The 17,083-nt window shown below is 45.6% G+C and overlaps 1 protein-coding gene across 1 annotated transcript in view; it reads left to right on the top strand.

Annotated features, from left to right (window-relative positions):
- The first annotated feature begins 1,805 nt into the window (after window positions 1–1,805).
- KDM3B (lysine demethylase 3B) overlaps window positions 1,806–17,083 on the top strand; it is a 52,883-nt gene continuing 37,605 nt past the window's right edge. The window contains exons 1-3 of the mRNA XM_036749133.1: window positions 1,806–2,090; window positions 14,551–14,718; window positions 16,416–16,529. Of these exons, the coding sequence (XP_036605028.1) occupies window positions 1,887–2,090; window positions 14,551–14,718; window positions 16,416–16,529 (486 nt within the window). The 5' untranslated portion in view covers window positions 1,806–1,886. The remainder of the gene's footprint in view (window positions 2,091–14,550; window positions 14,719–16,415; window positions 16,530–17,083) is intronic.

The following is a 17,083-nucleotide window of genomic DNA, read 5'->3' as shown; positions in this document are numbered from 1 at the left end:
GAAAGTTTGAGGACACAATTGTTTTCCATGTTTCTCCTTTCACTACTGAATTAGAGAATAATTTCTCTCATTTATTTAGCAATATTTCTGGTTATAGTGTATAAAGGTCGCATCCCATTTCCACTACCAACATCCTCCCTCTGGTAATTAGAGCACTATGTGGAAAGTGGCTCCAAGACTATTAATGTTAGCCAGAAGGCCAGTGGCCCCAGTGAGCTAAAGGAAGACACCTTGCAAGCCTCTAGGCCAGGAATCGGGGGAACTCTCAGCCCTGGTGTTGCCGGAAAAGACACGTTGGCCTAGAGAAAAAACACACTCAAGTGTGTGGGTCAGTCAGAAGAGGGAGAGGTGCAGCGAGAAGAGGCCGAGAGGCAGAAAAGGAGCCACTTGAGTTTGTGCGTGTTCCAGAGTCATAGTCTGCAAGCCTAGAATCTGTAAAGAAAGAGAACTGGGGCTCAGGGGGCAGGTCAGATCTAAGGACACCAATGGCCAGGCTAACTCGGGAATCCTAGAATACATGGCAGTACTTGGCGGAACCCAGCGGTGTAAGAAATTACCCTCCTACCCTCCCACCCTCCCTCCCTCCCTCCCTCGGAACACTGAGGAGCAGCTTTGGTCATTTGATACTTGTATCTATTCTCTGGTAGGTTTTCTTTTGGATACAACTGGCCTCTTGTAAATTACCGCATCTGCCTTTAAACCCTTCATGTACGTGGCCATTGCTTTACTTGGGACTTCTGAAGCAGGCACCCCTGCAGTGGCCATTGGGGTCCTCAGTTCAGGTAGCAAACTGACTTGACAGAATTTCCCGTGCCCCGCCCCCCCAGCACACTGACCAAATCACTCCCCAGGCGGCATCAGCCTGCTGCGCTTTATTACTAAGCTGGCCTTGCGTGACAAAGGGAGCCATGAGTCGAACACGTGTCATCAGGGTCTTCCATGTCGGCCCCACCACGTTGGTTTGAAGAGGGTTTTAGCAGAAACTCACGAGTACGCAACAAAAGAGATGCTTAACTGGGCCGCTGGCTTATTCCCAGGATGTTTGTAAACAAGGAAAGGAGAAAGTGCTAGGGAATGTGCCAAAATGGGCAACAGAGTGCTCAAGAAGGCTGGATTGGCCACGGGCCAGGGCTAAGGGAAACAGTCACGTTCCAAGGTTCAGTGGCCAATGGGAAAAAAGAGTTTAGGCCGTATGGGCCTCAGACCAATGGGAAAGGAAGAATTCGATACCATGTGCTTTGCAAACCAATGAGAAGAGAGAGATTGCATCTGTGAACCAATGGGAAGAAAGTAACTACTTACGGGCCAATAGGCAGAAAGGGATCGAACCTTGGGTCTGCAGGGTGAGAAGCCAAGGGGTTTGGGGGCTTGACCCTATTTATACTGGACAGGACCACTATCCGTACGGATCCTGCCCAAGTTAAAAATCTTTAGTCTCCAATCCAAAGAGGATGACCCCAAGGAGTAGGGAACCCCCTGATTGGGGAACCACGACTCCTGCCTCTAGTGCCTTCGTAGAGGGCGCTGTTTATCAGAGGCCAGAGTAGGGGGCAGGAGAAAAAGGACACCCCACCCACCCGGCGTGCAGTTCCCCTCCCGACCGCAGGAGGCGCTGCAGCGGCGGGGGAGACGGGGTGGGGCGCTGCGAGGGGCCCCGGGCTGCGGCCCCGCTCCGGACCGCGGGGGGCGCTGTGAGGAGCCCGGGGCTGCGGCTCCGCTCCCGGCCGCGGGGGGCGCTGCGCGGCGGCGGTGGTTGGTGGTGGCTTGGGGGTGGGGGGGAGGGGGGTAGGGGGTGCGGAGGCCTCGCGGGCGGATCGGGCTCTCGGCGGCGGCAGCTTCTGGGCTCGGGGCGGCGGTGGGAGCGGCGGGTCCGGCCGGCCCTGGTCATGGCGGACGCGGCGGCCTCCCCGGTGGGGAAGCGGCTGCTGCTTCTGTTTGCGGATGCGGCGGCGGCCTCGGCCCAGGCACCGGCGGCGGCGGCGGCGGCGGCAGCAGCAGAGAGCGGGGATCCGGGGCCTGCGCTGCGCACTCGGGCCTGGAGGGCCGGGACCGTGCGGGCCATGAGCGGGGCGGTGCCCCAGGATCTGGCGGTGAGTGGCGGGCACGCTGGGAACGCGAGGCCGGGGCTGCGGGGCCTGCGGCGGCCCGGGGAGCGAGGGGGCGGCTCCTGCCCTCTCCTCGCCGGTAGGGACCTCCGCGAAGGGGCCCCGGGGCCGCAGGAAGGGGCGAGCCCCCCCGGAGCGCCCCCCATTTCCTCTCGGGAGACGCGCCGGGGACCGGGAGCTGCAGCTTTCCAGCCATCAGGCCCCGCCTCCTGGGCGACCCCTTTCCCGACGCCCCCCTCTCCCCAAACACGCCTTCCCAACAGTCCCCCGGAATCCTTCCCCCCAACCCCGGGGCCTTACCGGGCCCGCGGGCCCCGGCCGACAGTGGGCGCCCCCGGAGCCGCGGCTCCTTCCCTGCCGGCAGCTCCCCCCGGGAGGGCTCGCAGCTCGGGCTCCCTTCTCCCGCGCCCCCTTCCAGGAGTCCCGCACCCCATCGGCCGCCCTCGGCCGGCCCCTGAGCCCGGGCGGCGTGCGGAACGGGGCGCGGGGCGCGGGGCTGGGCTGGGCTGGTCCCGGAGGAGGCCCGCAGCTCCCGCAGCGTTCCCGGGGGGTGACAGCGGCCGGGGCCCGGCCGCCGCTCGGGGCTCCCGCCTTTCCTCCGGGGCCCGTTGGCTCGCCGGGTCCCCCAGTTTCCTGCTTCTGGAGCCAGCTCCCGCCCGCCCCGGGAGAGGTTCTGGGATTTGTGTTTTGGTTTCAACTTTGCGTTTGGCCCCCGCAGTCTGGGGAGACATGGGCGGGGGGGGGGCGGGGGGGTCGCGGTCCAAGTTAGCGGCGTCCGAGCTTGGCCGCCGCGAGCTCCTGGGCCAGGGTGGTCAAGGGGCGGCCAGCCCTTGCCCTGGAGCGTCCGCAGGCCTGCGGGTCCTCCTCCTCCGGGCTGGCCGGAGCTTCTCTTTTGTGGGGTTGGCGTGTGCAGTGGGGGGGTGGGGGGGTGCTTTGAAAGTTTCGCCCTCTGGAGCGGTTTGCACCTGCCTGTATTTACCGGCAGTTACTCGGAAACATCGCCCTGATTTTTGAAGTTGGGAGTGCTAGCGTTAGGAAGCCTGTCTGCTCTGTTTGGAGGCGGGAAGGTGTAGACGTCGGTCGTTGTGCGGGGTTATTGGGTTCTAGCTCTTTGGTAATCCTGGCGGTCTTTTACAAACTCAGCCTTGGTGCGTTGTGGGTTGTTGTTAGGCGACTAGACCCGGGGCTGTGAAGGGCACAGTGAGGGATGGAGGGAATGCGGAAGGCAGTTTGCAGGGAGGGAAATCGGGTCCAAGTGGAGTTGGTATTCCCCGCACCCTGCACGTGAAACTAGGGCTGCAGTCAAGGTTTGGGGCTCCTTTAAGATCTTGGAAACGGATTGGGCCGCATCTCTTCGGCCTGATTCTTGCTTACCAATGTAGGAAATGAATTAGGTTAGCCGTGTTTTTTACCTTGAAGTCACGGTCTTTAGGTAAGCGCTTTCACGTCTCCCGAGGGAGTTAGGTGTTCGAAGCCTAGCGCCTGTTCATTCAGGAGGAGGCACGTAGACCTTGTTCCACAGAGTAAAGTTGCAGTAACTGTAGAAACTGGAGGGAGCGCTTGGGAACTTCCCTGTAACCCGGCAGTGGGGCTCTGCAGGAAATCAAAACAAGTTGTGCTGTTTTAAAAGCTCATAAAAATGAACTTGTGGGAATTTTGACTAGCTTGCAAAATGTTTCTTGCTCTTCCACCCTTAACCGTTGTTGTGGTAATAATTTGGTTCAGTGTGTATCTGTAATTTGAAGATGTATAGAAGCCGACCTGTACGTCGGTATTTTCCATTTTGATTAAATTTCTTGTTCATCCACCATCCTAGCTCTTGTAGGCCTTAGGCTTGTGGGCCTTTCTAATTTGCATGGCCGTTGTACAACACAGTGTAGTAAACATATCACACTGTAGTAAACATATCCATCCACCAATCACAAGTGCTCTTCATGTACTCATGGGTGGAGTTTGTAGATAGCAGGCCGATGATTGGGCACACGTTCTTTCTGTTATTTTTAAGATGTTTTCAGGCATTCATAGTTTTGTGTAAAGCATAGCAGAGCTCCCCTATTTAGTATGAATAATTGAGGGTTGACTGAACAAGCTTCTGGAGTGATTCAAAACATTCCTCTTCACTTTAGGCACAAATGATAGTGTAAATTTCTAAATACACTTTGATGCTGAAATTGCCCGGAAGTTAATGCTCCTCCATCAAATCCATAGTGGCAAAACACCGTGGAAGTTTACAATCTTCTAGAGATGGAAAGTGGATATATGAAAACCTGTGTCTTTTGTCTTAGAAATTTAAATCTAAGTTTATCTGGAGCCACATAGAGTTGTTAGGCACTCAGGTACCCGTACCTTGTGCCATTCCGGCTTTGTTTTGTTTTTAAAGGCCAGTTTCTATCCGATCAGATGCTGCTCTTGAACAGCTAACTAGAGTTTGTAGAATAGCATTGTGTCGACTTTCCTTTCTCTTCTATTCATTTCAGGTTTGTTCAGTATCTCTTCCTATGCTCATACTTTGTCACATAGTAGGTACTCAGTAAATGGTTGTTAAGTGAGTGAATAAATCGTAACTTCCTCATTTTCCTTAGAATATTCTTGATTAACCGATCTTCCCCTGGCATCTTTTCCAAATGAGAGATGCTCACTCTTCACAAATCTTTCATAGGCTGGGCCTCCTTACTTTCTGCTTCACTAAGTGTCTCTTTCCTGTCATGGATTTCCTTCCCTGAGAACAGGGTTTTACCAATCTTGCCGTTCCTGTTTTTTTCCTCAGCGACCATCTTAACTTCCACCTCAGCGTGACTACTAGAAGGTAATGTGTCAGTTTCATTCGTCAGTAGCACCCTGAACAACAGCTGGGGTGGGCTCCTTGAGGCTTTTCTTGCCAGAAGGGCTGGGGGCCGTAGCACCTGCCACTGCTTCTCAGTTTTCACTTGCCTTTGACAGGTTGGTGTGTTTCAGGACTCCAAAATGCCTTTGCTTCTTGAGAGGGGAAGTCATTCTGTCTACAGTATTGCAGACTGTGAGAAGCTTACTTTTAGCCCTTCACCTGGGAGCAGTCATGATCTTAATGATAAAATCGTAAGAGACTGGTTTATAAACCCAAATGCCATTTTATTAATTTGTAGTGGAAGCTATGCTTAGCCTGAGAACTGGGTTAGATAGTCTACACAAACTGTGTACTCCCTGCCCACTACCTGGAGATTAAGCCGACTCCAGAGAGCAAATTAAAAATTAAAAGGTTGAATATGTAGCCAAAAAACACAAAAACTTCAGTTGGTAAACATTTATTAGATGACAGCTACGTGCCAAGAACTGTGCTAAACGAAAGAGATATAAATATGAAAAAGCAGCCCTTGTCCTTAAAGAGTTTACAATTGGTGGGGAGGGGGGAAAGGAGAGACTACCCAGAAAAGGAAGCTGAAAAGGCTAGAAGGAGAAGGAAAAGAATGTGATAGAATCCAGTCCAAACAGACAAGTGGGAAACAGGGAGAGATGGCTGGACTGGGAGATCTCTTTAAATGAAAGCTTTGAGATGAGTTCTTTTCTGTCCAGCTCTGCCATCAGAGGGGCAGAGGGTACCAATGAGAGGTGAGGATCCAGGCTGATGCAGCCTAGTAGAATGATTATTTCCTGTTGATGGGTTTCCTGGAGGCATGACAGGGTCCAGTTCAGACCAGTGCAGCTGAATTGGAAATGAAGAAAAAAGGGATGTCACCAAAAAGACGTTGAGGTCAAGCTCATACATAGCCTATTGTGTTATCTTTTTCTAGTTAAACTGTATTTCTGCCTAAAAGATATCAATTACATTTATTTGGTACTTTTTAAAACCTAGGCTTTCTGCTCTTTCAGGGTATACAAATGCAAAGCAACCAGTCCCTGCCCTCAGGGACCTTACATTCTTGTGTGGGAAGACTGCTCTTAAAGGGGAACTGAAAAGAGTTGGGGGGGTGGGGGGGGACAGGGTTTGGGCTTTCTTTGGAGCTGTGGTCAGGAAGTGAGGTGGAAGCTTCTTAACTGGGGTAGATGAGGCAAAAGGTCACTTGTCAGGAGTCCTGAGGTGGGGGGTAGATGTGTTGGCCTGGGTGTAGACTTTGTGGTTTGAAGCTGGTGGCAGGAAGTAAACCAGGAACAGTATTGTACTGACAGAGCTTGGATGATACGAAAGACATACTAACCCATATTATTTGACATCACTTGCTTCTTATCTTTTACTCCTTGCCTTGGCACTTAAAGCCCATTGTAACCTGGCTGCAGCCTACCATCCAGACTTTTAAGTTATTCCTCTACATTCTATCCAAACTGGCCTACTCTTTGTTTCCTGAACCTGGCATTCAATCTCTTGCCATTCTGTCCTTTCCTTCCCCCAAGTTTGAAATGTACTGCTTCATTCAGGGCTTAGCTCTTCCACCTCCTCAAATTTCTTGGTAGTTATTTATCTGTATATAGGTTCCTTCCTATTGCAAACTCCTTGGGGGCAGGGGTTGTATTGATTTTTTTTTTTATTTGTATCCCTAGCTCCTAGCCTGACTCCTTGTCAGTAGTAGGCAGTTAAATGCTGATTGATTGATTGAAATTCTGATGCCTTTGTCCTGGTTTTCTTTAAAAAATAAGGCTTTGAGTTAACCCTCTTCTACAGTATTGTTCTACAGGAAAATGTGTTCTAGATTCCGAGCAAGACCAACTTAATATTTTTGGAGGACAACCCATTCATAAATTGGTTTAACCTGTAGGGGGTAATTCCAATTTGGATGTCCAGCAGCATTTCCACTCTGCAGCCTACCTTTCAGTGATTGGCTTCACGGAATTTACAATCAGAGTGTTTCTTCTGGATTTATCTAGTGACGGTGGAATCATGCTGGTAATTTATTTGTCTTGAGACTACCAAAGTCGTATTCTGTCGGGCCCTCTTGAACTGTTTTTCTGGATCAGGGCTGCTAGAGAATTGCGGATCTCGGTGAGCAGCGACTCTGCTTATTTGTTTAAAATAAATAACTACTTGTGTTCTCCATTTCCACTCTGAAATTTTATAACCTTGCCTCAAGACTCTAACGTGGCTGTCGCCATCACCTAAGAATCCACTTCTTGAACTGTCTGATGGATCATCTATACTTTCTTCATCCTAATTGATACATTTGGAGTCATGAATGGAAAGTCCTCCTGGGTGTGTGTCACTGGCAGGGAACAGCTTCAACTCCCTTTGGGAGTTTCCTCCATCATCTTCTTTTGGGATTTTGTTTTTAAATTAATTTAGCCTAGGATGTAAAACTTCTCTAATAGACAATTTTTATACTGTTTTGGGGACATGTAAGATTTACCTTTAAATACCTCCTCGTAATACCGTCAGATCCTCAAATGGATTTGTGATTACGAGATGTGGGTATTGCTTCCAGGTACGCATATTGCAGCCCACTCCAAGTCTGGCCGTAAGCTTGCCATGGAGATAATTCAAAAGTACTTGTATCCTCCTGATATAGTAGGAATGCCAGCACAGCACAGATATCCAGCAGTATCAGTTATAAGAACCTAGCTTGTCACATGACCAGCCCATCCCGGGGTTTTGCTCATCCTTTTTTTTTTAATGATGTCCTTTAAACCTTAGCTCCGTTGGAATTCCTGACTCACAGAACTACCAAAGTTTATTTTGTTCTCCTGTGTTAAGTTCCTACTTATTTTGGTGAGCCAAGAAAAGGGAAAGGTTTGACAATTCTAGTGACTAATCTCAAGTGAGTTAATGGTTTGCTGTTTGAAGTTGGGCAGATAGCCTCTTTCTGTTGGGGGTGAGGGGAGCAGGAGAGAAATGGAGGAGGGGAGGAGGAGAAAGGCTCTATCTTATGTCTTCTCGGGAAGCTGGGGGAAAATACAAACTAGAATAACCTATGCGAGTCTTTGGAATAGTTCAGAAAAGGATTAAGTGTTAATTGCAGGTATTTTATTTTACATACATGCAGGTTATCTGTGAGGTACCTAAACTCTTTAATTTTAAAAGTCACTCTGTTCAGGAATGTTTGAGCTAAGTTTCTATAGGAGGAGCCATGAGAAGAGCGAAAGGGAGGAATGTCTACAAAAGTATAGGTTCTCCCAGAGGTCCCTTCCAGCCCCTGATACTATGATGCTGTGAAACAATTGATTCTTCCCCAACATCATCTCAGTTTGCTACAGTTTTGCCGGATGGATATTTTGGAAGACTCCCATTTTGTTATAAAATGTAGAGCAGATGGGGAAGGAAAGTTGTTATTAGTGATATCTCAAATGAGAATAAGCCTTGTGAAAGCTAGAACCAAACATTGCTCTGACTTGATCAAGTCACTTTGGAAGGCCTGTATTTTTTTACCTCCTCTCTGGAGAATTTATGAAAATTCACTATTTCAGAACTGTCTTTTTCCTTATTTGATTTTAAAACTCCTAAGCCATATCACTCTGGAAGGAATCTTTTAAAGAAAAGCAAAAAGTGACACTGCTATATCTCTGTTCTCTTAGGATAACTCATCCTCTGGTTCCCAAGTCCCAGTTGTAGCTCACGGTTGTCGCCTTTTCCCGTCTTTGAGAAACAGTGATATTTTTCAACTATGTCAGACCATTTTTTAAAATTACGTTCTGTTTATAACTTATTTTCCTTTCAGTGTTCTATGGGTTGATCCGTATACCATCACCTGTTTTGTCTTCGTTTTTACTATTGGCTAACCTGTGATCCGACTACTACCAGTTATCTTGTGTGTAAAACTTTTCCGACCTTAACTCATTTCTAAAACTTTTATTTCCGGATAAAAATTAAGCTCAGTGTTAGATATCAGTCTTCAGCAGGTATTTATCAATTCATCAAAAACACTCTACACTTTTATTCCAATCATTAATCTTTAAGAAAATAGATGCTTTTTGTTTTTATATCACATTCATTTTTTAAAATTTCTTTTAATTCTAAACCTTAGAAACTAAATAAAATGAGTGTTTCCATATGCATAGAACAGAAAAAGAAGATTGGTCATATGTGAAACTGGGAGTCTATCATATATACAGCTTGCTTTTTTTTCTTAAAATATGTAATAAACTCAGCACATAATTTCCAAAACCATCCTGCTTGTGATGTTTCCTAGTTTCTTCATGCCTCGATGGCCCTGACTTCTTTTTTTCCTCCTTTTTCTGGTTTCCCGCACACACACACACACACACACACACACACACCCCTTTTGAAACCTTATAACAAATATGCTTAGTCAAGCAAAACAAATTTCCACATGGGCTGAAATTTCCACATACAGCTGAAAATGTATGTCTTGTTTTGTGCTTTATCGTCCTTCCTCTGGAATCCTGGTTAGACATTGCATTAATCAGAGTTCTTCAGTCTTTCAAAGTTTTCTTTTCTTTGCGCCTTACAGTCGTTGCTGTCACAAACTTTTCCCGGCTCTGTTCACTCTGCATTAGTTCCTAGAGGTCTTCCTAATGTTCTCTGAAATGGTTCCTCTCATCATTTCTTACACCACTCCCCAGTTGATGGCACGCCTTGAACTTGAGGTTCTTTGCCCCTCCATGAAGCCGCTGCAAGTGGCTTTTGTCAGTGTCAGTTCTTTTCCTCTTTCCTTCATCTCCAGGGAGGGAGGGGGTTTCTCTGAGTTTAAGGGACAAACAAACAGTTGGTGATTTGGGGGTTTGAAAGGTAGTAGTTGCAGAATGACTCTGCCAACAGGACATGAGTGCCCCTATTTTGCCACAGTCCCTTCAGCAATTCTCATTTTCACTTTGTCTTTCCCGGTGTGATGCATACGAAGTAGAAGCTGGAGTTGCTTTAGTTTGCCTTTCTCTCATCATTACTACCGTGGAGTGTTTTCATACGGTCATTCACAACTCGAATTTCTTTCTTTGAAAACTTCGAATCCTTTGCTCATTTATTTATTGGGAATGGTTCTTGTTTGAACACATTTTAATCAGTTTCTTGTACATCTTGGATATGAGACCATTATCTGATCACTTAGTGCTTAGTTGCAAGAAAATAGGCCGACTCAGCCATCAATCTTTATATTCGCAGTAGTCAGGGAAGTTAGGTGACTCACTGTATCCTAGCTCTTCCTTAGAATTATTGTAAAGCGCTTCAGAGTACCTAAAAGTTTATCTTTTAGATTATTGTTTTCAATTCCCAAGATTAACCATAATAAAATATTATATTCCCATGTATGCAGGTTTCGATTTATTCATTTTTATTTTTACTTAGATTTTAGCATGAGTTTTAGGTGAGTATATTAGTGTTAAAAAGGCATTATGGTATAGTGCAGGGGTGGGGGACCTGCAGGCTCGAGGCCATGTGGGGCCCTCTAGGGCCTCAAGTTTGGCCCTTTGACTGAATCCAAACTTCACAGAACAAATCCCCTTAATAAAAGGATTTGTTCTGTAAAACTTGGACTCAGTCAAAGGACCTCATCCAAGGACCTAGAAGGCCACATGTGGCCTCGAGGCCCAGCGTTCCCTACCTCTGGTGGGATAGAGAGCTGGCCTCAAAGCCAGGAAGCCTGGGATTCCGATCTCACCTCTGACACCTACTGGCTGTGTGACCTTAATCTCCCCAAACATTGAGATTTTGGATTATGGGTTTCAGAGAATCAGTTGCTTAACCAGCAAGCATTTATTAAGTGCCTACTGTGAGCCTGTGTGATCGTATGAGATAACATCTATAATATGCTTAGTACAGTGCCTTCTTCAAAGTACTTGATAAATGATTGTGCTTTCCCCTTCCTGAGTGCTGGGCACATAAAGAAAAAACAAAAAACAGTTCTCTTCCCCAAGCAAACCTACATTCTAATGGGAGTGGGGCAACAACCTGAGTACAAAAATCAGAAAATACAAGGTAAGTACAGGAAGAGAGCCAGCAACTGTGGGGAGATCAGGAAATGCCTCCTGGAGTAAGTGGAAGTTAAGCTGAGTGTTAAAGGAGCTGGGGATTCTAAAAGTTAGAGCTTTCCAGGTACTAGCTAGTAGAAAGGCACTAAGGAAAGATGGAGCATCTTATGTGCGGAATAGCCAGTAGGCCGGTGTGGCTGGATCATAGGGTGCTTAAGGGAAGTAGAATGGAAAGGTAGGAAGAGGCCAGGAGTGAGGAGATCTAACTGTCAAACAAAGGACTTTGTATTTGATCCTGGAGGTAATAGGAAGCCGCCTGAGTTTATTGATTGGGGGTATGGGGAGGGGGTAACATGATCAGACTTGGGCTTTAGGAAAATCACCTTGGCAGCTGTGTGGAGGATAGATTGAAGTAGGCACTCAGACCATTTAGAAGGTTATTGGAAGAGTCCAGACAAAAAGAGAGGAATTCTAAACTGGGCGGGAGGGAGGTGGTTGTGTGACTATAGAGAAATGATTGAGTTCTAAAGAAGTTTTAGAGAAAGTTTACCAGATTTGGCAGCTGATTGGATCAAAGAGTCAAGAATAACAGTGACGGTGGAGGTGCAAAAGTGAGTGACAAGGGGCCGGTGCCTTTGCAGGATAGAAGTTTAGAAGAGGGGAGCGATTTTGGGGGGGGAATGATCTGAGTTTGGGATGCTTATGTTTGTCTTGTCCTTCAGAAAATCCTTTGACAGCAGGGTCCAATGAGGATGGGTAGTTGTTCGGTCTTTATTTATTTTTATATATCGAAAGGCCTGCTTCAGTGACATGCTAGTCCCACCAGAAAATAAACACCCACGAGCCTTCCCCTGCCCCCCCACCAAGGTAACACGGTTAAGTTAACCAGCCAACTCATACTTTTTTAACCTCCCTTCCACGGAGGTGTGCTTCATCCAGTATGTACTTGTAGTTCAAACCACAGCCACCAAGAGGCCTGGTGGTTCCTGCTGCCTTTGTATTGGAGGTCAGAAAGCTCAACCACTGCCACCCACTGAAGTAAAAGATGGCCAGCAGTCAAAATAGACTTTTTGGTCTCAATTCTCTTCTGCCTCAAACAGTCCTTTTCTCTCTGCTTCTGACCATACCCACCCTTTGCCTCTCTGGTAGCCACAAGGCTTTAATCTTTTAAGTTCTAGATTTACACCATGGCCCCCATGTACATATACCGCATATAGTTTTTTTTTTTATTTAAATGTAAAAAATACTACTCTGTCTGGTGAAGGGAGGATAATTGGCAAGAAGTTTCCTTTTCTGTTTTCTGAAGTTGAGCAGTCCACATCGGTTCACATAGCCTGCAAACTGTCTTTTGGCTGTTGCCCTCTCTAGGCCAGTGATAATATAAAGAAGTCCATACAATTAGGGAGACAAAGGGCTTGTTTTCCTGTCTACCTAAGCTGAGACCACCACCCCTTACTAAATCTTACCTTACAGCCTCATGAATTTAACATTCTCCCCCTCTCCCCCGCCAAAACCTCAGTAAATCCCTCCCTCTACCTACCTCAACCCCCAATTTCAAATACTTACTCTTTTTTTTCCTCCTGGAAGCCACAATTTTCTGCTAATGTACGAACCTGATTAGGTGAAAGCAGTGCTTATGTTTCTTCAACCCCTTTCCCCACTAACACTATTCCTTCATATTCAAAGTCATCAGTAATGGGAAAAGAGAGACGAAAAACATCCCCTAACCCTGCTCCCTTGGACACACACACACACACACACACACACACACACACGGAGTTATCAGTAGGCACCCAAAAAAAGGTATTTTATGCCCTGAGTTACATCTAGTAGGGAAATTGGGAATGGGGAGAGGTGAAGTGGAAGAAGGGGCCTACAAAAGGTATCTGTAGGTCTTGGAGTATGTGGAGAATGAGATAAGGAACCAAAAGGGACTGCCTTGCCATGGGGGAGGGATTGGAGGCTGTGAGAAGGAAGGGTAGAACATGGGGACAGATGGAATGTGAGAGGAGGCTTTGGTCATCTAGAAGAATGTCAGCATTTTGGGTGAAGGAAGTAGAACCAGTGTAGAGAATGGTGAGGAGGGCGTCCTAAAGGAGTGAGTCATGGGTTTTAAAGACATTGAGGAAGTTTGAGGGAACATCAGCACGTAAGCCAAAGAGGGGAGGAGAAGGACAGTCAGCCAACCAGCTGCCCAGCTCCTTGAGAAAGGATGGAGAATGAACTGGGTAGAAAATGTAATTGGCCCAATTCAAAGGAAGGCAGGTAACTAAATTATAAGGAAGTCTCAGAGTGACAGCAGGAAGCAGAAAGTCTTTCAACTCCTTCTCTAGGACCATTGTGGAGGAGGATTTGAGTGAAGGTGCAGCTGGAGAGGATGGCCTGGGATGCACGGATGGAAGGAAGGGGAGAGAACGAGGTCCAGAATGAAGGAATGGGAATTCCAGAGGGACCAGGAAAGAGCAGGGTTGGAGTTGGACAAAGCAGAAGAGGGTCGAGAAGGATGGAATGAGAGTTAGGCATAGTCTGCTGCTAGGTGTCCTGTGACTGACTAATAGAGGGAGAGTGTTAGCCAGAGGCGTCAGCAGGGGCCAGGCTCCTTGAGAACCGGGACCATCTATCATTTTCCTTTTGTTCCCTTTCAGTGGCTTAGTAAATAGTTACTGAATGAACCCAACTGCTGTTCTTCCCACTCCCTAATTTGGATTGATTTTTTGGCCCCAGAATGACTACATGAATTGGAAGGAGGAATCTGTGCCCACAGCGTGCAACACACTTTACAGAATATTGGGAAACTTGAACTTTGCACGTGTCACTTCATCGTTCAGACAACTTTTAGTAACGTCTAGCAACAAATAGTCTATTGAGAATTTCCTATGTGTTTGGCTGCTGAATAGATGGTGTTTTACATTAATTCCACATCTGTACAGATCCCTCTTAGGGACTTTGTGACTTGTGTGGTTGGGAGCCAGAACCAAAAGCAGATGGGGCGGGAGCGTGCTCTTCAGAGTAGCTTCTCGTGTAGTAATTTCCAGTTAACAGCGTTTTAAGAAAGTGAAAGAGTCTCCTCAGGGAAGAAGGGAAAGCCTTACTGTGACTAAAGCATCCCTTGGCCAGCAGAGTATCATCAAAAATGGCAAGGGCAGTTACTGTTGTTCGTTATTATTAATTCACACGTCCCTCTTGTAAACCGTTTTCAGCATAGGTGCACAGAGAGTGTTGAGACGCCCTGTAATCTTGCCATAGAATCCAAAAAGGGATTAGCAGCTAAAACCTTAACTTCATTTTCATATGTTATGACTCCCCTGAGATCACATAACAATACATTAAAATTGTTTATTGGCTTCGAGACCTAATGAGAAGGAAGAAATTCTTGTGTAGGCCCTGTGGTTGTCGGTGTCTGTGCTTCTGTTTCTTAAGTGATCAAATGGGCCTGGAAGCCAGCCTTCTGTCTCATTAAACTGTGCTCAGTAACTCTTAAAATGATTTCTAAAGTAATTTTAAAAGAACTTAGTTTTGGTCTTTAGTCATTTGCTGAGCACGAGGGGTTTGTAGGAGTATGTTGTAAAATGAAGAAATTCCAAAATAGAGCTTCTCAATCCTTTCTTGGATTCTCTGGCAGATATTTGTGGAATTCGACGGCTGCGACTGGAAGCAACACTCCTGGGTGAAAGTGCACGCCCAAGAGGTTATCGTGCTGCTGCTAGAAGGCTCATTGGTCTGGGCTCCTCGGAAGGACCCGTTTCTCCTCCAGGGGACCAGGGTCTCGATCGCACAGTGGCCAGCCCTGGTGAGTATAGTGGGTAGCACCAGATTGAACCTTCTGCCTTTGGAGTTTGATTTGCAAGTTCTGTTTGTAGTAGGTATGTGATAGGATAATCACTGTGAGGTTTTGATTAACAGCTCTACTTTTTGAGAATCAATCTGCATAATTTAGATAATTTTCTGCAGGACAAAACAAACACAGATAAGAAATGTTTTCTCAGATGTGCTCTGGAAGTTTTTATATCTTAAAATATTTAGTTACTTTTTATCTCTGGGGAATTTTGTCATCTTCAATACACTCTCATAGAAGATTTTTGAAATGGGTATCTTATCCTTGAAGATGTTTTAAATTATCAAAAATTTGCCCTTATAAGGCATCTCCTAGAGAACTAACCTCAGAGCCAGTAAGAAGTGGGTTCAAATGCTGCCTCTGGCACTTCTAGGCTCTGTGACCCTGGACAGGGCCTGATTTAACTCCTCAGTGCCTCAGACAATTCTCTACTCCAGGCAAGTTTGGGAAACTGAGAAGGTGCAGACTGCCTTGGTAGCCGTTTCCTCTCCTGGGAGTTGCCCTTATCAGCTAAATTACCGGTCTAGTCCTTTTCCCTATCTCTAAGGTAGGATATAATAAACAGAATTTAATTCTAAAGGTAAGTACCTTTTTCTTACTTATTCTGTATCAAAAACATTAGGTGAAAAGTGGCAACAACTAAAAGAAAATTAAATTGTTTATGGTTTAAATTTAAATTCATGAAAAAAAACTGGACCTTAAACTTTTAGTGACCCGTTGTCAATGTAAGATATATTTTCACTTGCTAGAACAATTTTTCTTTCTTTTTTGTTTGTTTTGGGAGTGGTATTAAATGTGTTCTTTTATAAAATTTTATTTAAAAGTGTCCTTAACAAGGCAGAAATAAAATTGTCCTGTTGGTTTTTAAGACCCCCTTCTGCATTTCTTTTCTGTATATTGTATGGATTTTGTTTTTGTTATAGTAGTCATCTTTATTTCCATAGCTGCTGTGGATATTATGTATGTTGGTGTGGGTTTTCTCAGTTCCGCTTTCTTCACTCTGCATTACTTCTATTTTCCCATACTTCTCTGTATTCTTCCTACTCAATATTTCTTATGACCCAGTAATATTCCATTACATTCATAAACCATAATTTGTTTAGCTTCCTCTTTTGTTAGAGCATTGGATGATGTCTACGGTCAGTTTACTTTTGAAAAATTATTATGCACATATGCACATACATTTTTAAGGACCTTACACAATTTACACAATGTTTGTCAAATTAAAGAATGATTAATTTTTGGAACCCCCTCAGATTTCAGGAACACTATCCACAGGTCTTAAATCTGAATCTGTTTTCGCTCAATCCTACCTGGCGTGAAGTCCCTCTCTGAGTCCCTTAGAAATCATAGAGAATTTCAGAATTTTTGCATTTTGACCTTAAATTAACTTTACTACATAGCGTTGCCTTGCTTATGATGCTGATCCAAAAAAACGGGGGGGCAAAAGAAAGGGAAGGTTATTTGAGGGATTTGGTGCTGAGTTAGGAATCATTTTGCAGGGTTTTGGGCTTTAAATTGTCAATCAACTTTATTGACTATAAAGTGGTGACAAAGTTTATAAAAAAATGGAAGTTTTGGGGTCTGTCCAGGTAAGAATTTGACCACGATATGCTTCCAGATATTTAATCTACTTCTTCTCTGCTTCACAGACCTTCACTCCATTAGTGGACAAATTGGGTTTGGGTTCTGTGGTTCCAGTGGAATTTCTTCTGGATCGAGATCTCCGATTCTTGTCAGATGCTACTGGATTACGCCTATTCCAGGTACTTGAACTTTGGCCTAGAGCCTAGTAACTATTCCTGTTATCATTTCCTTGACTAATATATAGATATTCAATCGATCAATAAACATTTCCACAAGCATTTGCTAAATGTCTGCTGTAAACATTGAGGAGGTATTGTAGAGAAGACTGAAGAAAAAATACAGTCCTTGCCCTCATAGAACTTACATTAAGAATGTATGGGAATTTTTCTACTTGCCTTCAGCTTTAAACTTTGTACTTCTTTGAAATATTCTTCTGGACCAGCTGCTTTGCTGCTCTGTAAAGTACGCTTTGATGATCATACCTCTCCACTTTTCGTATCCTCTTGTTCTGAAAACTTAAAGCTTCCAAAAGTGAATAGAGGGCATTGTGGCTAGAGAAACCGATCAACAAGAGATACCGTTAAAAATCCGTCTGATGGAAAAGATGGTGGAAAGCATAAGAGGTACTAAGTGACCGACAACTAACTTAATTATGCTTGAGAGCCTAAACAGCCACTAAAAGAGTCTGTTTTCATTTGGGGTTTAGGCAGGAATTGGCAGATTGCCTTTGGTA

This window comes from Trichosurus vulpecula, chromosome 3 (assembly GCF_011100635.1).
Source record: "Trichosurus vulpecula isolate mTriVul1 chromosome 3, mTriVul1.pri, whole genome shotgun sequence".
In the NCBI taxonomy this organism is placed as follows: domain Eukaryota; kingdom Metazoa; phylum Chordata; class Mammalia; order Diprotodontia; family Phalangeridae; genus Trichosurus; species Trichosurus vulpecula.
The sequence above is the reverse complement of the archived record's forward strand: the minus strand, read 5'-3'. Positions and strand labels throughout refer to the sequence as shown.